Source organism: Triturus cristatus, chromosome 4_2, assembly GCF_964204655.1.
Source record: "Triturus cristatus chromosome 4_2, aTriCri1.1, whole genome shotgun sequence".
Lineage (NCBI taxonomy): Eukaryota > Metazoa > Chordata > Amphibia > Caudata > Salamandridae > Triturus > Triturus cristatus.
Window position 1 is genome coordinate 720,751,642 of NC_140586.1, and position 23,863 is coordinate 720,775,504.

Genomic DNA, 23,863 nt, shown 5'->3' on the forward strand with positions numbered 1-23,863 from the left:
GGAATTGGGGGACTAGTCTTGCTGGGTTTGGTGAATTTTCACAACTCCATGTCTGGCTTGAAAGAATCCACTGATCCTCCAGAGCCCCATCACCACTGCTTGCCTGGCGCATTGCAGGGTTGAAAATTCACAATGCAAGACCCGATAACATCATCATGGGGAGAAGGCTTAATAACCAGATCTGTCTAGCAACCAGAGAGCGGAACAATATCAGGCACGTGGTTCACTCAAGTGGGGCTTATGAATGCATTACTAAGAGGGAAGCAAACGCGCAGTGTACCCTCCATTACCAATGTACACATTACCACCACTTTGTGAGGTCTATTCCAGGCCCATCCAGAGCAACAATTAGCAGAACTTACATTTGTAATGCAACAAATGTAGGCATTCTATGTGGGCATTCCTGGCTACCTGCTGAAAAAGCTTCAGGTGGTCCAGAATGCGGCAGCCAGGCTTCTACTTGACTTGCCCTCCAGAAGTTGTATGAGCCACCATCTGCGCTCATTGCACCGGCTTCCCATGGCTGTTAGGGTTAAGTTTAAATCTTTAGTCATTGCCCATCGGGCTCTCTACGGTCAATGCCCTACCTACCTGCAGAAACGCTTCTCTTTCTATGCCCATCTGAGACAATTGCGCACCTCGTCTCAACTTCTGGCTCCCCGCTTTAAATGCCAGGAGGTTAGGTGGCATCTCTCTCGCCCGGAAAGCTTCTGTGGCATGGAATGCCCTTCCCTCTGCTCTTCGCAACATCAAGGATCCATTGGCTTTTAGAAAGCTCTTGAAAACACATCTCGGTCTACATTTCACTCTTCAAACCTCGTTATGGCTCTGTGCCGGGACACTCTTGAGTATCTGTGCGCGATATAAAATAACATAACATAACAAATAGATTGAATAGAACGAATATAGATAGAAAATATCCCAGCAACTATTGTAAAATATGTATAAATATAATGGAGAAATACATTGGCAAAGAAATTGCTTGCTACCTGGAAAATCATAAAATTCTGGAGACTGGACAATTGGGCTTCAGTCCAGCTCATGGCACAGAATCAGCATTTATTCTGGCCTAAGATGAGCTAGGGATGATGGTGGACAGATGTCAAACAGTAGTTCTGACATTATTAGATCTGGCAGCTGTGTTTGACACAATTAACCACCAGACACTAATCCTTAGGCTGAAGGAAATAGGAACAGAAGGGACATTACTGTAGTGGATTGAATCCTACCTGACAAAAGATCCCAAGCAATTTCACTCCCGCCCTTTCACTCGAAATATAAGAGAATAGATCATGGGGTACGACAGGGGTCTGCGTTAAACCCTATACTCCTTAATATTTATCTATGACCGCTGCTGATCCTCATTAAATCTTAGGGGATCTCGTTTGTAAACTATGCAGATGATCGCAGCCAATTCAGGCCTTAGATGAAAATAATCACACTCCAGCAGAAGGGCTACACAGATGCCCGAAATGAGATGGCAAGATGTCTGAAAAGTTCTTTACCCTCCTAAGAGCTGCACTGTCTCCCGAAGGATTTTTGGCCTTGGACTAGCACTGATAACCTTATAACAGCCCAGGTAGTGCACAATTTTGGAATATACATAGATGAGAAATTAACCATAGAAACACATCAACAAAAAAGCAGGTACTTGTTTCGGTCTTCAAGAAAATTGTCAAACTACTGCCCCAGCACAAGAAAGCTAGTAGTCCAGAGTATAATTCTAAGTAGAATCATCTACTGTAATGGACTTTGGGACTCTGGAGTACCTGATAAAAAGGCTATATACAGTAAAAACAATGGCAGCAAAGCTTGCATTGAACAAATCCAGATGGGATTCATCTTTTTGCACCTAAAGAGAGCTAATTTTTAAAATGGACGGTTGTGGTCTACAAGGCCCTAAACAGGACAGGCCCACTATCGGTACATAGGCCTTTGGACGATATGGTCCTCGAAGGAAATCACCGATCTGCCTCTGCCAATTTAGTGTGTGTACCGAAATTCAGGAGTGTTAGGTTGGGCGGAAGAATTTTCCAGGTAAAGGAAGCTCAACTGTGGAATACGCTTCCAGCTCCCGTTAGAGCTAGTTTGATCTCTTCTGGTTTTAGGAAGGGCTTGAAAAACTGGCCCTTTCCAAAATAGTTGGTGGGCTATAATGGTTTACTCTGAGTAGATTGATGCAGAAGAGTGACAATTGCACTGTTGGAACCGGCAAGGGTTGATAGCACCAAGATACCTGTAAAGTGAAAGTTTGCGCTTTCACAAATGTCTGTTACGTACTTACTTTCAATCGAATAAGCTAAGTTTCATGAGCCATGCATGTGTGACAGTATTCTAGACAAATGTGTGTGCATCCTTAAGCAGATACCCATCAGAAGGGGAGCAGAAGCCAAATGTGGTCCAGGACACATCCACGGTCAACTGAAACCTATGTAGAAGGGTTATCAATCTACTCTGAGAAAACCACATTTCAACATTTTACATTTACAAAATTATAGTTAATAATATTGCAGAATTACTCTGAAATGCCATTGTCTGTAGAAGTCGGTCAGCCACTTCCTGTGGAAAGATCGTTGGCTCCTGGAAGCAAAACGTGCCATCTGGTCTTTCCGAGCAAAACTGCTCTAGGTTTGCACTCAAAAATTGTAGGCAGATGTCAAGCAAAGACCTTGGTGATGCCTCCTCCTGTTGAGAAACAAAATACAATGGAGCAAATTAAAAGGAGAGTCAAATTAGGTTTCAAATGGAATTTAGCTGCTCTATAATTGATATGGTTAAACAAACAAAAATAAGAATAGTATTACAAATAGAAGTTAAAAAAGGTACAAAAAAGTCAAGCACAGTACAGAGTCTGTTTTGATTGAAGTTACTGAAAACATTAGAATGTCCCTGGTCAACGGACAAGTGGTGCTTCTGGTGTTGCTTGACTTATCGGCAGCCTTCGATAAGATTTCCCATTAGATTCTGCTCAGGAGACTTAGGGAAATTGGCCTCCAGGGGAGCGCTTTGCAATGGATGACGATCTTTCTGTCTGACTCAGACACTATCAATATTGGCCCTTTCTGCTGAAAGACTTCTAAACTGACTAAGAGAGTACTGCAGGGCTCCTTTGTGAGCCCCACCCTATTTAACATCTATGTTGCTCCCTTAGTGGGATTACTAAGGAATTTAGGATTTATTCCAATGTCTTATGCTGATGATACTCAGCTCCTACTTTCCTTTGATAAGAACAATCCAAATGCCCAGACTACTTTTTCAGAGGGTATGATGACCATCGCTGGCTGGATGAGAGATAACTTCCTCCAGCTTAATGCAGGGAAAACTGAGATCATGCTGTTTGGAGAAGCATCGTCGAGGTGATCTCCTAGGAGATGGCCAGAGGAATTGGGCATTACACTGACTCCCAAATTAGTGATTAAAAATCTGGGTGTCCGTCTGGACCAGAAATGGATAGTGAAGAAGCACGTTACATCTACTGTTGGGTCATGTTTTCATGTGCTAGGTCTTCTCGAGACGGCATTTCCCTTTCTGCCTCTAAACACGCAAAAAACTCTTATCCAGGCACTAGTGTTAAGCCGCCTGGACTATTGCAATGCCCTGCTGATTTCAGCAAATGAAGCATCCTGAAACAGACAGAAAGTAGTCCAGAACACTGCAGCTCGCCTGGTATCCAATGCCCCCGCGAACAGCCTCAATCTCTCTTCTGCGACAGCTACATTGGCTTCCGGTGCGGATGCGGATTAGGTTCAAGATCTGCTGCATTGTGCACAAATCTTTGAATGGCAAAGGACCCAGTTACTTAGCAGATAAATTTACCAAATGTATGCCGCCCAGGTCTCTTCGATCAGGGTCCAAATCTCTCCTTGCTGTTCCTCGCTATAAAAAAATCCCACTTAGGTGGTAAAGCTTTCTCCCACCTGGCCCCATTCTCTTGGAACACACTCCCTGTCCACTTGCCAATGCCTATATCACCTACAGTTTAGAAGGCTCCTTAAAACCTTCTCTTTTCTGTTGCTGGCAGCAGCAATCCTATAGCGCGGAGATATCCCTTGGGGGCGATTCAGGCGCTTTACAAATAAATAAAATAAAATAAAATAAAATGCATCTTTAAGTTAACGGTAATAAAGTCATGTTACACAAGTCCTAGAGGTGTGTGTTGGTATAGCATGTGCATTTGACATGAACAGGTTACTCATTAGCTCCATGAAATAAGTTGGGAATTGAATCTGAAGGCTTTCTTATTGTAAATATTCTTTTCACTGTTGACAGGCTTAATTGCTGCCTATTTGCACAAAATAATAATACAATATTTAGCGTGCACAAGTGCCATATTATTTATATTTTTACCATATAAAACAGAAACAAGTTGTACAATAGACCAGTCAGGTATGGATCTAATTTAATGCCATTACACTGTCTGAAATAAAACATTTTCCATTACTAAACTGATTAAATGTAATTATTAGTTATCCGTCTAAATAGATTAAGATTGAATGGAGGGAAAAGGAGAATCCCTCAAATTTGAAGAGTTGCCCTCACAAACCCGTTAAGGTGTCATGCTTCATCATCGGGCGTTTAGCTCCTCGTGGGGGTGGCGCTACAGTTCCCCATGGGCCCCGCGAGAGAGGGCTCTTTAGCAGAGATCTTATGAGAGGAGCACCGCACTGGTGAGTGCGGGTATGTGGGGAGTGTGCAAGTGAATTAAAAATAACGTAACCGTACCCTTGGTAGTATTTATGCGTGGGTGCGTTTGGTATGATTAAAAACAAGAGAGAAGAACTAGAGTACCCTTGCTCCAGTGAGGAGGACCGGTTAGTTTTCTCAAAAGAGGTGAAAAGTGATCAAAAGTAATGTCGTCGACATGTTTCACGCCCTGTTGGTCCCTATTTGCTCCTTCGGAGTTTCATCAGGACCGGAAAAAAGTTAAAGAACAAAGATAAATGTTATACAGGGGTTTAAAATAAATAAACAATGCACCCTGGTATTTGAACCTGAATCAAGTGAGTGGTCGTGGTGTGTCTGTACCCTTTCGTTTAAGACCACTTCTACGTGTAAATCCAACCTAAACAAATAAAAAGATAAATGGAAAGGACATATGGTGAGATAGGGATAGTGTCAACCTAGAACATGATTATTACGTAGTTAGCTGTATCAGTCTGCGCTGCGTGAACACCTGTATTTAATTCCATACATATGCGTTGCATGAAATTGCTTTGCAACGTTACAGTAAGGCGTTGTGGTAATGCATTGTTGAAAAACGTTAGAAAACCCTTATAGATTGAGGGTACCGTGGTTCATACACAACACTGGTGACTAAGAACACTGTGCTTACCCCAAATAATTTCAAGGGATGCCTCAATGGCATAAGCAAACATCTCAGAAAGTTACCTTTAGCAAAGAAAAACAGGAGTGAAAGTTGACTGTTTGGTAATGCTAGGAACGATCACCTATTCGATGGCCAGAGCAACAAAATCTCACTCCTCAGTATTAGTAAAGAGCTAAATAGAGATGGCGAACTCACATTGACCTTCTGCTTAATGGCATTAGTATCTGCCTTCAACCACTTGCTGCCGGAGGAAGTGCGGCTAGAGAAGGCAGGGCAACTCTTCAAATTTGAGGAATTCTCATTTTCCTTCCATCCAACCTTATATTCATCTATGTAGACGTATGACTATCAACTTTCCCCTTTTCTTCACACTCTCCATAGCCGAATAGGCCAGCGTTATTTACAGGAACAGTTACTCTCTAGTGATTTTGACATACTGCCTTGGGAGCAGGGGTACTGGACTTCTTTTACTCAAGCTCTCCGTCCCTCTCTTTGTGCATTAGAGATTTTTCCAGACTGTCACCATCAGGTAATCCCTGGCAGTGAGGGACAGTAAAAAATAAAAATTAGTCATTTGTTTCTCTTTTTCAAAAACAAACAAACTACTGCTTTGAGGGGTTTCTTTCTGAAAAATAAGTCAGGATTTAAAAAAAATAAAAGGTCTAATCACCTTTTAGGTGTTTGATTGTCAGTAGTATACCTGGAGCCTGAAACTGGTACAGCTTTCTAAGACTACTACTGACAAATATCAAATAGCTAATTTGGAACCATTCAAAGAGTACTTCTACACATAAACATTTACTACTTTTTTAATAAGCAGGTCACTATATATATTTAAGTTCCTGTGTTAAAAAAAATAAATGGGCATAGCATACCCGACTCATGTGTTATATCCCGAACTCCCCTCTGAAGCTACGCCCCTGCCTACTTCAACCCTCCACTAGGTCTCCTTCATAAGCGATATGTTCCCTTCACAAATGCGTGCTTGGAACCTCACACACTAACTTGACACAAAGAGAAACACAGGCTCAGGGCAAGACTTCTCAAAGTAATAAAATGTGACTTAGACTCGTCAATGAAAATTACAAATACAGAAATACAGGTGAAGGGCATACCAGATTCTCTCTTCTAATACTAAGATGACAACAACCACTGCAGATAGGAATATTTGGAAAAAAAGCTAAATAAGCTTCCCTCACACCGAATCCAGGTACACCAGAAATGCCAGTGGCACCCACACACATTTTACATGAAAATTAATAAGGGGAGCAGAAGTTCTAGGTTCCTTAGCGACATAACAGATGTAAAGTAAGCAGCAGTGCAAGTGTTCCTCATACAGACAGTGGAAGTACAGAACAGCAGCAGTACATTTACGTTTGGGGTTTTTTTTGGTGCAGAAATGTGCTTTTTAAGCATTGTCACAGGGACTAGACAGGCTTGACATTATCCTTTTCTAGACATAATGTTTTAACCAGGGTGTTGGAGAAGATATTAGAGTTCCTGTGGCTGCATTGTTTCTTCTAGATAATGTTTATGATAACATTCAAGTATTAACCCTTTCGCTGCGGCGGGAATTCCGCCGCAGCGCTGGGGGGGGTTTGGGGGCAGCGCGGCGGCGCGGTGCTCATGACGGAACCACTCCGTCATGAGCCGCGGTTGAGCTGTGCTCATGACGGAGTGGTTCCGTCATGACTCCGCCCACTGCGCTAATCGCCCGCACAGGCGGGGAATTAGCGCCGCGTGGGCAGCGCGGCCGCCAACGGCCGCAGCATGACGGAACCACTCCGTCATGAGCACACGGCGACCGTGGCTCATGACGGAGCGGTTCCGTCATGAGTGGGGAAGGGGTTAAAAAAAAAAAAAAAAAAAAAACATTAATTAATTTAAAAAAAGGAGGAATGGTGAGAAACTCCTGTTGGGTCTATCAAATGTATTTCCCGTTATTGTGCTCCACATAACCTTGAAAAAAGGAGACAAATTTAAAGAAAGAGGTTAAAAAGAACATAAAACAACAACGCCATTAGGGAGTGCCTATCAATATACTAACATAAAGGGAGAGAACTCATTTATTTGCATACTTGGAGATTTAAGTAGAGTCATCTCATTAAAACAGAAGTCATACACTTCGTATTATATATTGTAAATCAATATGCAAACCTACTTTAAAAAAATATATAAATGCATTTGTTTCCTAAGAGCTGTTTTCACATTGTCACATAAACCCTGTAAGGGCAAATACCCAGCAAGCTATACCAACATAGTGCAGCTATGTTGCATATTCAACAACATCCCCTTTACAAAAAAAATGAACAGAGATGCATTATGGTATATTCTCTTTGTTTTCCATTAATTAATTCATACTAAAAGGATGATTGAAGTAGCGTAAACCCTTCAACACTACAAAACATTTATGAATACAACAGCCAAAACAGACAAGCGCAGAAGCTTCACCGATTATTCAGTTTTCTGAAGAGAAAGTTTTGTGTAGGCAAGGACTTCTTGCAACAAACGTTTGCAGCTCACCCTGAAGCTGACTTAGGTCTTCACCCCACGTAAACATCTTCAAATAAACACTGACTGAGAAGGATTTAACACAAGCAATTTTTAGGTCAAGCCTTTAAGCCAGTTTTAGCTGTCTCAAATTTTTTTTTAAATCAAAATAGGTCGAATAATTAAATTTCGAGGCTTTTGGTGAGTAACCTTTACCCATTTGTCTGATTAGATGTCAATCACAGTTTGTTATGGCCCACTACACCAGAAGTAAAAGCAATGGTTGATCCCACATTAGAAATTGTCTCTGTTGTAAGTGAGTGACAAGATGTTGCCAGTGCACGATGTTAGTATTGCTAGACCGGTAAGCCTCAGGATCGTTTCCCCCAAAATTTGTTGCCTTACTCCTCCATTTTCACAGATCTAGTTTTTATTAGCCTTAGGAATCTGCACTTTTTACCACTACGAACCAGCACTAGAGTGCTTGTGATCTCTCCTTTAAACTGGTAAAATTGGCTTACCCCCAAATTGCATATTTAATTTACTTGCACGTCCCTAGGTAGGTGGTACTGCATGTACCCAGGGCCTGTAAAGTTAATGCCACTAGTGGGCCTACAGCACGTATTGTGCTACTAGCTTTAGTAGCCTTAAAACACGTTCCAGGCTGCCATTGCAGCTGGTGTGTGCAGCTTTACACTGCCATTTCAACCTGGAAAAATAAAAAGAAAGGTATAGGCCTGGCAAAAGGTTTAACACATAAGCCACCCCTAGGCTAGGTTCTACATAGCCAAAATGGTACGGTTGCACTGTCTTTCAAAATTTAGACATGTACTTTTAGGTTTTACAAGTCCTAGTAGTGAAAAACCTCTAAATAGGTTATTTACTACTGAGGCCTCCCTGTTCCATATGATGACATATTGTTCTCATATTACATGTAATAAGTGATAACTTTCAATTGGGGGCTGGGAGGAATGTCAAGTTTGGAATCTATGGAACTGTAATCCAAAACCCTCTTTAATGGTAAACATGGATTTTAAGTCACAATTCTGAAAATGCTACTTGTAGAAAGTTGGCCTTCTCTTGTCCTTACTATTTGGTACCTGCTGCCTGTATCCTGGGTGACATGACTAGCTGTGGCTGGCCTTCGTGCATTGCTCCCACACAAACAAAGGGCAATAGGTATTGGCAGGACGGGCCATCTGACTTGATGAGGGGGAGGAGCTGTCACCTATAACACCTGCACATCACTAAGGCTCTGCCTGAGCACACTCACAAAAGGCTTGACATTAGCCTTATGTGACCCCAGACGAGCTGGTGCCAGGGCAGGGAGGAAGGAAATTCTAAGCACCACTTGAGGTGAAAACCTCCTGAACCTTCTTCTACTTCAAAGCTGGCACCTGGTATAAATATTGGATCCTCAGACCCAGATCTTCAGTACACCTCTGGAACTGTGGAAGACTCAGAGGGGCTACTGTGCTGCTCCGCAAGAAGGACTGCTACCCTGTTGCGGACTAAAAGGACTGGACCTGTATCTTGATACCAGGACCACCAGAGTGACTGCAAGGGCTTGTTGGCAGGCCTCCTGATCAGAGCCTCAGGGACAGAAATGGCTCCAACCACCTTGAAACCAGCATCTTGACTCTACCGGTTGGGAGTCTTGGCCCCCACAAGTGGTGCCACCCCAACCCTGGGCCCCTGGAAGTGGGCCTGCCCAGCTGTAGCCCTGTAAGCAGAACAGGCGTAGAGTGATGCATCTCCTCACAGCCGCATTGGAACCACTGAAGTGCAAAGAATCCCCGATGCCGGGCCTCGCATTGCAGCCCAGTCTCCTCTGAACCACCACTGCACGATGCATTCTCGACATAGGTGTTCGTATTGCAAGCGCCTCATTAACGGCATCCATGATGACAATCCAGGGCTCTGTATCACCCACTGTAGCTTCCGGAACTGCCGATGTATGATGCATCCACGACACAGGATCTCGCAATGTTCTGTAAACTAAGATTTAAGGCACTTTGTTCAGCGGTCCTAACTTGGTCCTTATTTCCAGCCGAAACCACATCGCAGTCGGCCTGAACTTGTGACTTTGTCCCTGTCCAGCGCAGCCAGATAACCACAGTTGGTACCTTGTGCTTTAAGCACTATTTTCACTTAAATCTTTAACATTGCATATCTCCTGTTCTACTGACTGGATTTTTGCTGGTTTAGCCTCAAATACTTGATAAAACTTTACTAAATTTTTCGAAGTTGGTGTGGAATTTGTCTTGTGTATTCACTTTATTACTGTCTTAAGCACTGATTACATATGTTACACATTGTTTCTAAATTAAGCTTGACTGTTTCAGTGCCAAGCTACCAGAGGGTTAAGCACAGGTCAATTTGGGGTTTGCTTGTGTTTCACCCTGACAAAGATTATGTTTGCTGCTTGAGTAGGAGTGCATCACTCTACCCCCCACCCCAAAACCAGTAACCCAATTTCCAACAGTCACCTACAAAAAACTAGTCCAAGGGATCATGGGACAGATTGTTTTCTGTAACTTCTTTTTTCCTATTATTTCTTAAGAGCTCTAACACATGCAAAAATATAAACAGAGCTGGCCAATATCGTGCTGCAGCCATGCCATCTAACACCTATGTAGTAACAAGCATTGGCATAGCCAATAGGTCTCGCCTTTGGGACCTTATAAGTGTTTAGCCATGCAACAGTTGCATAACTAAATACTTATAAGGTCCCAAAAGAGAGACCTATTGGCTATTCCAATGCTTGTTCATTACGGGGCTGAGAAGTAGTAATTGCATGCACGGGAAGAGGGCTCAAATACCAGTCTGAAACACAATCCAAACCCACTACGCCCCTGCCTCCTGGACGGTCTATCTCTAATAGGACCCCAAGTGGCTAACAATCATGCAAGTTCGTAGACGCAATTTAACTGAACCTTGCAGACAATTGTCTTATGACCGTGCATAAGCTGAAGAATTTAAATACGCTTTTGTAGCTTAGACTCTTGAGTTAATGGTTTAGGAGCTTCTAAAACAAGGAGGAAAGAAAGGGTTAATCACCTGCACATGCCGCCGCTGCTGGAGTAAATAGAGGCAGGCAGGGGGGAGTGCTGGAGGGGGGTTTCGCAGTGCAAGGTCTCTCAGCCATGAGAAGCCCACAGCTATGCGTGTGTGCTTGGAGGGTGGGCTCAAAGTGTGAGGAGGGAGGGGGGAAGCCGTTAACAGGCAGAAAGAAGGGATTATCAATGCCTTCGTGAACACCAGCGAAGGAAAAGGAACATGAAAGGAAAGAAATGAGAGTGCAAATGGATAACGCAGTTTGCAGCTTTTTAAGCAGCAGGCGTTCCAAAAAGAATAGAAATGGGGTGAAAGCCATCCATCCAAGACAGATTTTTATTTTTTTTCCATCACCAAAAATCTTTATTTAAAAAACTTTGAGATATACAAACATAGGTCAGGGAACTGCAAGCAGCAGGACTTGAAAGCGTGGGTGGGCATGATCATGAAGAAGGTAAGCACGTGTTTGTGGGAAGGGTGAGTAGCTGGTGTGATGGGGTTCCCAATGCCAACAAAAACAAGAATAGGAAATTATTATGGGGAAATAAAAAGAGTAATTCAAACTGAAAAAAAAAAAGAAGCAAAAAAGACTCAAGAAATAATTTCTGATGGAGCCAGAGAGAATGAAATACCGAAAAGAACTGGTAAAAGAAAACAAGCGCGCGCCGCGAACCATGTTCTGAAAAGGGAGGAGGGAGATGCGAGCAGAGCATATGGTGTGCACTTTCGCGGCCGCTTTGATGTTCTCAGTGGCCACGCGGCAGACAAATGGTGCACGAGCCCGGCGCACATGCACTGTAGCTAGAGGCCTGAAAAGCCACTGGTTTGCACTGCCAAATCCCGCTTACTAAAACACTCGCCAGAGCAGCGCTAAAGCGCTGGCTCAGGCGAGACCTAATAAATTGGCTCTATTGCTTTCTTTGCTGTAGAAACCATTTGAAGCCTGATCCTAGATAGAGCTTGACAGATAACCTGGCCGTTCACTCATGTCCCTTGTTCAATACCTTTTCATTTTGGTTGTGAAACGGGCAAAGGGTTTTCCACCACATTAAAAAGGAAATCAGAAGCTTTTTTTTTTTTTTGAGAAAAAGAAACGTCAGGATGTTAGGGAACAGCTTCTAGAGTTTTTTATGTTTAGCTATGGCTCACAACACACTGATGCCAGATTAAATAAAAGTAATGGTGCGATTAGTGCTTAGAGATGGCGGAGAAGAGGGCTGGGGGGGGGGGGGGCGGGGGGGAGCTGACAGAGAGGCATAATGCTATCTCTCCACAACTGATGTGTGTGGAACAGGCACTGCTGGAAATCTGTAAAGGAGACAACACAGCACCTCTCAGAAGTGGATCCCCACTTAGGGAATCACACCGGGGCAGCAATCAACCCGCTAGACCACCAGGGAAGGGGCTTGGGGGAGCAGCAGCCCCTCTGAAGATAATCAAGTGCTGGCCCCACTCAAATATCTAAAAACAGTCTGCCTGATCCTCTCAAGGAGTCTTGCGGGGAGAGGGATCACCACAATCTGCAACTCCCTAAGTGGGCCAAAAGGCCCAGCACGAGAGGAATATTTTAAAATGAAAATATGTGATGGAAATGGCAAAGTCTGCGCCCATCCGTGACCTGACCAGCGCCAGGAACCCTGGACCTCCACCCCGTCAACGCTACGACCGAGCAGCACTCCATGCACTCAACCCAGGCCGCAACAATAACTGCAAGCTAGCTTCGCCAGCCGACACCCACGGACCCTTCAGCTGTCACCACTGCCATCAAACCTACAGCACCGCCGGGAACACGGACCCGCCCACAAGAACACACCCCGAACCGAATACCCTGCAATGCATCCTCAACGTACGATCCCTCCACAAACCCACCACCGAAATCTGGGACCTCCTCGACAGCACCACCCCGGATGTAGTGTTCCTCACAGAAACATGGACTAACAACTCCTCGGGACCGGACATCGCCATCACCATCCCCCAAGGATACCTGATCTCCAGGAAGGACCGCCCCAACCGCCCGGGAGGAGGAATCGCCATCGTCCACAAATCCACCCTCCGCCTGAGCACACTCCCCGACGAACACACAGACTTGATGGAACACCTTCACTTCAAGATACTGGCCAGCCCCACCACCACCCTCCGAGGAATCCTCATCTACCAACCCACTGGATCCCCTTTTGCCGAATCCATCATGGACATCATCTCCCCGCAGGTCATCGCATCCACCAACTACACCCTGCTGGGAGACCTCAACTTCCACCTCGACTACCAGCATTGGACTTCGCCAGATCATGACCAAACACACACACTCAGCAGGAAACACCCACGACCCCCCTCTTCACAACGGGAAACTCCATCACCTTCAGCCACACCACAGAACTCCCATGGACCGACCATTGATGCGTCCACTTCACCTTCGGAACACCCACCATCCACAGACACCAGCAGCTGCTCCCACGAAGAAATTGGACCAGAATCACCGACGACCAATTAACCTCTTCACTCAGCAACTCCACCCCTACCGTCACGGAAAACGACGACCCCAACGCCGCGGCCCAAACCCTGCACAGATAGATCACCAACAGCACCAGCACCTTAACCCGTCTCAAGAAAAATAATTAACACCCACGCCAAGAAAGCTAGATGGGTTACCACCGAACTTAGAGAGTCCAGATGCACCTGCCGCTGCCTCGAAAAGGACTGGAGGAACACCAAATCCACAGAAGCCCACAACAACTTCAGAGCCGCCACCAAAGTCCACCACCAACTCATCGGAAAAACACGGAAAAAAAGCGATCGAAGACAGAATCTCCACCCACACACACACACACAACAGCAAAGAACTCTTCAACATCATCAAGGAGTTCGCCCAACCTACCAGCAAATCCACCAACATCCCACCCTCACAAGACCTCTGCGACAAACTGAGCACCTTTTTCCACCACAAAATCAAGAGCATCTATGACAACTTCGATGAAGACAACCAACACACTGAACCCTCACCAACCACCCCCGACGCCATGAAGCCAAAGATCGACTACTGGACAGCCCTCACCACCAAAGACACACTAAAGACGATAAACTCAATCCACTCCGGGGCCCCCACGGACCCCCTGCCCCCACCACATTTTCAACAGAGCCGCCGACACCATCGCACCCATGCTCCGCCACACCATCAACTGCTCCCTGGCAACCGCATCGTTCCCCGACGACTGGAAACACGCTGAGATCAATCCCCTCCTAAAGAAACCCTTGGCAGACCCCACCGACCTCAAAAACTACAAACCGATCTCCCTGCTCCCCTTCCCAGCGAAAGTCATCGAGAAAGCCATCAGCAGCCAACTCGCCACACTCATCGAAGAGCACAACATCCTCGACTCCTCCCAATCCGGCTTCAGAAAAAACCACAGCACTGAAACCACCCTCCTCGCTGCAACAAACGACATCGGCACCCTACTGGACAAAGGAGAAACAGCAGCCCTCATCCTCCTCGACCTCTCGGCAGCGTTCGACACAGTCTCTCACCGCACCCTAATACACAGACTCCACGACGCAGGGATTCAAAACCAGGCCCTTGACTGGATCCGCTCCTCCCTCTCCGACAGAATGCAGCGGGTCAGACTCCCGCCCCCCCTTTCCCTCTCAGACCCTACACCAACCACCTGCAGAACCCCCCAGGGGTCATCCCTCAGCTCTATGCTCTTAAACGTCTACATGGCTCCGCTCGCCCCCACCGTCGGAACCTACGGACTCAACATTCTGTCATACGCAGACGACACCCAATTTATCCTCTCCCTATCCAACTAACCCAACACCGCAGACAAAAATTTCGAGAAGGCATGAAAGCAGTCGCCATATGGATGAAAAACAGCTGCCTTCAACTAAACACCAACAAAACATAAGTACTCATCATGGGCCCACACCCTGACGCCTGGAACGACACCTGGTGGCCCCCCGCCCTCGGAAATCCGACCACACACGCAACCTGGGAATCATCCTGGACTCCGAACTCAAAATGGACCGCCAGATCAACGCCGTCTCGTCCTCCTGCTCCACACCCTCCACCTCCTACACAAGACCTTCAAATGGATCCCCCTCGAACACAGAAAGACTGTCACTCACGCCCTGGTCACCAGCAGACTCGACAACGGCACGCACTCTACGCCAGAATAAACAAAAAACTCACACGCAAGCTACAACACATCCATAACGCCGTCGCAAGACTGGTCCTCATCCTGCCAGGACACTGACACATCTCCCAGCATCTGCAAACACTCCACTGGTTCCCCATCGAAGCTAGAGTCACCTTCAAGATGCTCACCCATGCTCATAAGGGCCTCCACGACACCAGACCAGCATACCTGAACAGCCGACTCAAATTCCACGCACCCCCAAAGGACCCTACGATCAGCCCAGCTCTCCTACGCCGCAGTCCCCAGCACCACATAGACCAGATCAGGCGGTCGTTCCTTCTCCTTCCTCGCGGCCAGAGCCTGGAACGCCCTCCCTCTCCACCTCAGACAGACAACATCTCTCCCAATCTTCACAAGAAACCTCAAAACCTGGCTCTTCGACAGACCTCTGTCAGAATTCACTGTCTGCTCGCAGGAACGTCAGGGACATGAAGCACAATCCACTACTTCCCTAAGCCACCTATTGCACCCAACCAAGTCAAAGTGTCAATGGTAACCTGGGGAAGAAGGGTAACAAAGCAAGGAATAGGGTAAAGATCCCTCGTCGATACTCCCAGTGACACAGGACCCGTCAGGACGAAAAACGAGGCTATAGGAAGGGAATAAGTGCAAAGAATAAGTTAATATACAAGACTCTTCAGTCTATATCTCCCTTTTAATCTCCTTGTGGAATGTTTTTCCTACCTTGCACTAATGAGACTTAAATCTGTATATCCCTTCCTCTGGATAATGTGTGAGACTTCTATCAGATTCTGGAATAAACAAAAAACAAGACTACGGAATGCAAACCTTGTAAAACAAATAACAAGTAAATAGGTAAACTTCTGTGTAGAAATCAAAGCCCACCTCATGTTACGTCTTGCTTGGTAATTAGAAGCCTGACACCACCGTGTAAGAAACAAAACGTAACCTTGTCTTCAGGTACATCTCCTCTTTGTCATAGGTTTAATAAAATAAAAAAGGGACGGATCCCTACAGTGCCAGGAGTAGAATTAGGTAAGTAATATAAAAAATTTGTAAATAAAAGAAAAAAGGAGCGGGAGAGCGCTGTTACCGTTAAAGCTTAGAATGTCTTATTGCAGATTCTCAGAATATCTTCATAAGGAGGACGCTTGTCGAGAATGCCAACTAGAACCTGGACCGCCAATAGAAGCCGCCGTAGGAGCGGCAATCAGGGAGAACTGCAGACGCAACGAGTAAGACGCCGCCGAGAATGCCACCCGGAACCTGGACCGCCAATAGAAGCCGCCGTAGGAGCGCCGATCAGGGAGAACTGAATGCGCGGCGTTACCGTAGAAGATCTGTACACTGACGCTGCCCCGAACGCCGAAACCAATGAAGAGGAGCCGCGTCCAGGAGATTCAGGTAAGTGGAGGCGGTGAATCATAGAATGTCCGGAAGAGCGCAAAGCGTCATCAGTCGAGGGAGGCTAGGCTTTAACACACCTGACCTCCCTCCGCGCAAGCATCTGGGTGAGCAGCGGTGGCCATATTTGTAGTTCGCCAGGATTGGAACCAGCAATCCCGACAGCACACCCCCCCACCCCCACGATCCCTCCAACCGGCTTGGGTTTTTCAGGATGTTGTCTATGGAACATACGTAATAGCCGAGGGGCGTGTATCTGGCTGGCCGGCTCCCAAGTACGTTCCTCAACACCATAACCTTTCCAATGTATCAAATATTGGAGCTGGCGTCGAACTCTACGCGAGTCAATAATCGCCCCGACTTCATACTCCGGTTCTCCATCCACCATCATAGGGACTGGAACCTTGGGGAGAAGCGTACTGGGTTCTTCTGGAATATTGGATGGATTTTCAGAGGAGCCAGAAGATCTAACTTCATAGCAACATGGTTCACCACCTTACATATCTATATACCGAGGTTAAAATTTGCAAGACCCTCTCAACATTAAATATTTAGAGGATAACCAAGCCGTGTTTATATCCAGGCTCTGTGCGTCTGTGAGAATCCGCCCTCTTTTTATAACTTGCTTTGGCGTTTTCTAATGTAATCCGTGCTGTCTTGTGTATATCTTGTAATTCTTTTATAAAGTCTGTGGCTGCAGGGGCAGAACAAGAAGAAGACTGTGGTGATAGTATAGTTCGCGGGTGAAAACCATATTTGCAATAGAAAGGGGAGTAAGAAGTGGATGAGTGGCAACTGTTATAGGAAAACTCCGCGATCCATACTATCTCGTCCCAGTCGGTGAGAGAGTATAAGGCTTGGCACCTGATATATTGCTCGAAGCATTGGTTTACTCTCTCCGTTTGGCCATCTGTTTGAGGGTGGTGACTAGAGGATAATCGCACTTCTATCTGAAATAAGGCTCCTAACCCCTTCCAGAATCTAGAGATGAACTGGGCTCCCCTATCTGATATCAGTATGGATGGAAGGCCATGTAAACGTACTATTTGCTGAACAAACACAGAGGCTAAAACCCGTGATGTGGGGAGAGCTTTCAATGGGACGAAATGCGCCATCTTGGTTAGTAAGTCTACTACTACAAGAAGAGTAGTATTCCCCTGAGCTGTCTTGGGTAAATCTACTATAAAATCTAAAGATACAGTATGCCAGGGACTAGGCGGTGTAGGTAAAGGCTGCAACAACCCTGCGGGGCTTTGGTGTGAGGCTTTTCCTTGGGCACATACATGACATGTCTGCACATAGTGTTTTGCGTCCCTCCCCATACTAGGCCACCAAAAGTGTCTTTTTAATAGGTCCAGTGTCTTCTTGTACCCTGGATGTCCTTCCTGCTAGAGGATGAGCACGGCTCCACTCGAATGCCTGTAACCTCAATTCATGGGTGGGGGGGAACCATACCCCCTTGAACATAAAACAGATCCTGCTCTCTAGTGACCTCTTGATTCTCTACTGTTTGTTTCATAGCTGAGGATGCTTGTTCATCTTTAACAGCTCTCATCTTCTTCCACGGTGGGCGACATGTGGCACAAGGGGGAGGTGATTACATTTGAGCATCTTCAAACGCAGTATGAATTAGCGCCCTCTGGAATCTTTTGATATCTGCAAATAAAACATGCATTACAGGCAGTCTTGCCATCCGGCACTGAGGTTCCTGAGGCCACCCCCCTAGAGGATAGGCTGCTGACAGACTACATGCATAAGCGGGCGACTTCCTTTACCTACCGAAAATTAGTAAACAATTTACCTGATCCACACGTGGCACTCAGGGAAAAGTGGTCCCGAGACATGGGCGACTTCGAGGATTTCGAATGAACTTAGGGTACCAATTATTTTTTCTCTGGCTATTATGGGGAGGGTCACCCTGTAATTCTGTACTTTCATAGCCTAAGCGGGATAAAGCATCTGCTTTGCTGTTTCGTTTTCCTGCTTGGAACTGTATCAAGAAATCATAATCATTAAAGAATTGAGTCCAACGTAGTTGTCTCATAGATAGAGCCCTGGCGGATTTCAAGAATTTTAAATTACGATGATCTGTGAGGACAGGTATTCTATGATTCGCTCCCAGTAAATATTGTCTCCATTCCTCAAACACCCTTTTAATGGCTAATAATTCCTTGTCACCAGTGGTATAGTTTTGTTCAGCTAGAGTTAGTGTTCGAGAATAATATGCTATAAGATGAAGGTGTCCAGTCTTAGGATCTGTCTGGGAAAGAACCCCTCCCACAGCCACTTGAGAGGCATCAGCCTCAACTACAAAAGGTCGGGAAGGGTCTGGATGTCGTAGGATAGGTGCCTTAGTAAAGGCGTTCTTCAATGTAGTAAAAGCCTTTTCTGCCTTAGCTGTCCAGCAAAACTTAACCCCTTTCTTTAACAACCTAGTTACGGGTGAAACTACATCAGAAAAATTACTAATAAAGCTTCTGTAAAAGTTAGCAAAACCAAGAAAACTCGGGATCTCTTTTACATTTTGTGGTGCTTGACAAGACGCAATAGCTTCCACCTTCTGCAGGTCCATACTGATTCCCTGATGTGTTAACACGAATCCAAGAAAACTTACTTCCCTAGTATGGAAGCAGCACTCTTCTAGTTTGCAATATAAATGGTTGTCTCGCAAGCGTTCAAGAACTCTAACATGAATTTCATGTTCTTGCTGAGATGAGGAATAAATTAAGAGGTCGTCAATGTAAGCGATAACAAACAAGTCTAACATATCCTGTAAGATCTCATTAATAAAGAACTGGAAAGCAGAAGTGGCGTTACACAACCCGAAGGGCATCACTAAATATTCGTATAACCCAAATTTTGTGCAAAAGATTGTCTTCCACTCGTCCCCTTCCTTAATTCTCACAAGATGGTAAGCTCCTCTTAAATCAAGTTTGGTGAAGATTTGAGCATCCTTTATCTGATCAAAGATATTAATGGCAAAGGATACCTATTCTTGACAGTGATGGCGTTCACTGCTCTATAATCTATGCAGCATCTAAGACCTCCCTCTCTTTTAGGTATAAAAAAAAACAAGACGAGGAAACTGGAGATCTGGAAGGGCGGATAAAGCCTATTCGTAACATTTCGTCTAGATAGTCCCTTAGATACAAGTTTTCCTTCTCTGTTAGGGAATACACCCTACTACAGGGTATGCGGGCTTCAGGTAATAGGTCTATTCTGCAATCAAAAGATCTATGAGGTGGAAGGCTTGTAGCTTTTTCACTATCGAATACTTCTCTGAGATCCTGATACACCAAAGGTAATTCAAGTTCCTCAAAACTAGTAAGGGCACCAACCATCTCCGTACTGGTTAAATCAGGAAGAAGATGAGCCTTACAAGAATGGGAATTGAAAGCTAGTGTCATTGCTTTCCAATTGATAAGTGGGCAATGTGGACGCAACCAGGGTAACCCTAAGATAGCTGGAAACTGAGGGGAGCATATGAGGTCAAAGGCAATGAGCTCATTGTGTTTTTCCTGAATGACTAACGTCATGTCTATGGTAGCATGGGTAATGGGACCGGATTTTAACTTACTCCCTTCTATAGTAGTGACCTCTTCCCATGACTCTTTAGACACCCTACGAATGGTCTTCTCCTGAGCCCACTGTGTGTCCATAAAGTTGCCTGAAGCACCCGAATCCACCATTACCTGTACATCTGTAACTTGTTGTCCCCATACGAGATGTGAAGAAAGGAAAAAATGACTTGGTACAGATGGTATTTGTGAGACAATCATTCCTGAAGTACCCGAAGCCTTTGTCTCGTGAGGCCTCGGGTTTCCTAGTTTACCGACTGTTTTGCCGGTTTTGGTTTTACAGGACAATCCCTAAGAAAATGTCCCTGCTTTCCACAATACAAACACAACTTCTTCCCTCGTCTTTGTTTTCTTTCATCTTCACTAAGAGGCCCCCCTTTAGCTCCCTATTTGCATGGGTTCAGGCTCTTCGGTTGTCTTTTCAAATTAACTTTTGTTTTCTTTGTAGGGAAAGACTCGCCCTTCTGGCCTGCCTCTTGCTCTCTTTCTTTCCGATAGTCCATGATCCAATTTAACAACAAGGTCTATAAGAGCGGAGCAAGACTTGGGCAGATCAACAACCTAAGCTAGCATGTCCTTTAAATCGTCTCTCAAACCGCGATAAAACAAAGTACCACGCTTCTCCTAGGGACACCCGGCTTCTGCCACTTACCTGTTAAATGTAGAGATATAAGTAGCCAAGTCTTTGGTTCCCTGTTTTAAGTTGAGAAGCTCAGTGTCCACTGAATGTACGAAGGAATGTCTATCAAATAATTTCTTAAATTCGTTTTTGAAAGCAGAGTAATTCTGTAGTAGAGGATCATTTCCTTCTATTAAGGGTATGGCCCAATTTGCGGCAGACCCCCCCACCCCCCAGGTAGGATATAACAAAAGCCACCTTCGCTTGATGCGTTGGGAAGCAAGAAGCCTTACACATAAAGTGTAGTTGACATTGACTAATGAAGGCAAGTTGGCTGGATCCCCCAGAAACCGCTGGGAGGGGGGGGGGGGGGGGGGGGGGAGTGTAATGGAATGGACTGTGGAGTGGTGACTTGTATCACCGGATGACCGGTACTAGATGTCGGAGTAGGGGTGAATGGAGTCCCGACCAAGTTACTCATTCCAGGCTCAGACCTCTGTCCCCGCTGTATATTATCTACTGTTGCTGAAAGGGCCTGCGTTTCCTTTTGTAAGCTACCTATAATATGTGCTAGGTCTGTAAGAGTCACCTGATTGTCCATGAGGTTCAGGCGAAACAATAGCTTTCTTTTTATGGCTTCGCGCTCTGTCAGAATTCACTGTCTGCTCGCAGGAACGTCAGGGACATGAAGCACAATCCACTACTTCCCTAAGCCACCTATTGCACCCAACCAAGTCAAAGTGTCAATGGTAACCTGGGGAAGAAGGGTAACAAAGCAAGGAATAGGGTAAAGATCCCTCGTCGATACTCCCAGTGACACAGGACCCGTCAGGACGAAGAACGAGGCTATAGGAAGGGAATAAGTGCAAAGAATAAGTTAATATACAAGACTCTTCAGTCTATATCTCCCTTTTAATCTCCTTGTGGAATGTTTTTCCTACCTTGCACTAATGAGACTTAAATCTGTATATCCCTTCCTCTTGATAATGTGTGAGACTTCTATCAGATTCTGGAATAAACAAAAAACAATACTAAGGAATGCAAATCTTGTAAAACAAATAACAAGTAAACAGGTAAACTTCTGTGTAGAAATCAAAGCCCACCTTATGTTACGTCTTGCTTGGTAATTAGAAGCCTGACACCACCGTGTAAGAAACAAAACATAACCTTGTCTTCAGGTATATCTCCTCTTTGCCATAGGTTTCATAAAAGAAAAAAAAGGGACGGATCCCCACAGTGCCAGGAGCAGAATTAGGTAAGTAATATAAAAAAAATTAGTAAATAAAAGAAAAAAGCAGTGCGAGAGCACTGTTACCATTAAAGCTTAGAATGCCTTATGGCAGATTCTCAGAATATCTTCATAAGGAGGACGCTTGTCGAGAATGCCAACTGGAACCAGGACCGCCAATAGAAGCCGCCTTAGCAGCGCCGATCAGGGAGAACTGAATGCACGACGTTACCGTAGAAGAAGATCTGTACACTGATGCTGTCCCGAGCGCCGAAACCAACGAAGAGGAGCCACGTCCAGGAGAGTCAGGTAAGTTGAGGCGGTGACTCATAGAATGTCCGGAAGAGCGCGAAGCGTCATCAGTCGAGGGAGGCTAGGCTTTAACACACCTGACCTCCCTCCGCACATGCGTCTGGGTGAGCGGCGGCGGCCATATTTGTAGTTCGCCGAGATTGGAACCGGCAATCCCAACAACCTCCTCCTTGATGGACTGGAACCTGCAAAACCCCCCTCCCCCAGCGCCTTGAGACCCTCACGGGTGAGTAGTAGCGCTTAACAAACGCATGATTGATTGATTGACGCACCTCCGCCATAGCGGCAGAGCCGCCACGGAGAGCAGCCACACAAGACGGGTACCTTTTTTATTGGTTGAAGTGTGGGAACGCAGGATGATAGGAATTTCTTCTGCCCTCCCATCTGCAGAAAGGCAAAAAGATTGCAGAGTCTGTTCTAGTGAGGGGCACGGTGCAATGCCAGTGTGGGGCACCTTCACCCTGCGATGGCTACCCCTCCTTTTATTTTATTTTTTTTATTAAATGTGGCACTAACAGTCTTCCCACAGAGGGGCAGAATGACTGTTTGAGGGGAGAGCTCTTGTCATTGAGAAAAGCAGTCCTCCCCACCCCTCACACCTCCAAGACTTTGCCATTCCCATCACATATTTTCATTTTAAAATCTCTCTCTCATGCTGGGCCTTTTGGCCCACTTAGGCGGTTGCAGATTGTGGTGATCCCCTCCCTGCAAGGCTCCTTGAGAGGATCAGACTGTTTTTAGATATTTGAGTGGGGCCAGCACTTGATCATTTTCAGAGGGGATGCTGCTCCCACAAGCGCCTTCCCTGGTGGTCTAGCGGGCTGATTGCTGCCCCAGTGTGATTTCCCAAGTGAGAATCCAATTCTGCGAGGTGCTGTGTTGTCTCCTTTACAGATTTCCAGCAGCACCTGTTCCACACACACCAGTTCTGGAGAGATAGCATTATGCCTCTCTGCCACCTCCCCCCTGCACCACTTCTCCGCCATCTCTAAGCACTAATTGCACCATCACTTTTATTTAATCTGACATCAGTGTGTTGTGAGCCATAGCTAAACATAAAAAACTCTGGAAGCTGTTCCCTAACATCCTGATGTTTCTTTTTCTTTAAAAAAAAAAGGCTTCTGGTGCTTTCACCAGAAGCATTTTACTCTTTAATGTGGTGGAAAACCCTTTGCCAGTTTCATAACCAAAAGAAAAAGGTATTGAACAAGGGACATGAGTGAAAAGCCAGAATATCTGTCAAGCTCTATCTGGGATCATGCTTCAAATGGTTTCTACAGCAATGAAAGCAATAGAGCCAATGTATTACTACACAGGTGTTCGATGGCATGGCTGCAGCACGATATTGGCGGTGACAGGCTTTGGCAATTGATCACTATGTGGGCCAGCATTTCTGCCACCTGGGGCACCCCACTACTAAATAAGCAGCATGCCTCAGAACTCAGATACTTCCCCACGATGGGAGCTGATTCAAGGCCTCCTAGAAAGGTGGCAATTCTGGTGTACGTCTAGCGTTCAAGGCTGTTTTTAAAAACAAACACTTTCTTGCAGTTTAGTTTTTCTATTGTATGGATAAAACGAACACTTGTCATATTTTAGTCATTGTCCTAGACCCTTCCAAGCTATGGGAATCTTTAAAATATGCAACATTTGGCACAAAAAGGAAGGAAACCTGGCTTAAGTATCTGTAAGAAAATG

At 45.4% G+C, this 23,863-nt stretch overlaps 1 protein-coding gene across 3 annotated transcripts in view; it reads right to left on the minus strand.

Moving 5' to 3' along the window:
* LOC146834963 (protein zyg-11 homolog B) overlaps window positions 1–23,863 on the minus strand; it is a 308,674-nt gene that overhangs the window by 264,784 nt on the left and 20,027 nt on the right. For 2 of the 3 annotated variants that reach the window (XM_085602608.1, XM_085602607.1), the window contains exon 2: window positions 2,520–2,685. In XM_085602608.1, the coding sequence (XP_085458734.1) occupies window positions 2,520–2,532 (13 nt within the window). In that variant the 5' untranslated portion in view covers window positions 2,533–2,685. Of the gene's footprint in view, window positions 1–591; window positions 726–2,519; window positions 2,686–23,863 lie in introns of those variants that run through there. The other variant, XM_085602610.1, reaches the window with a different exon arrangement.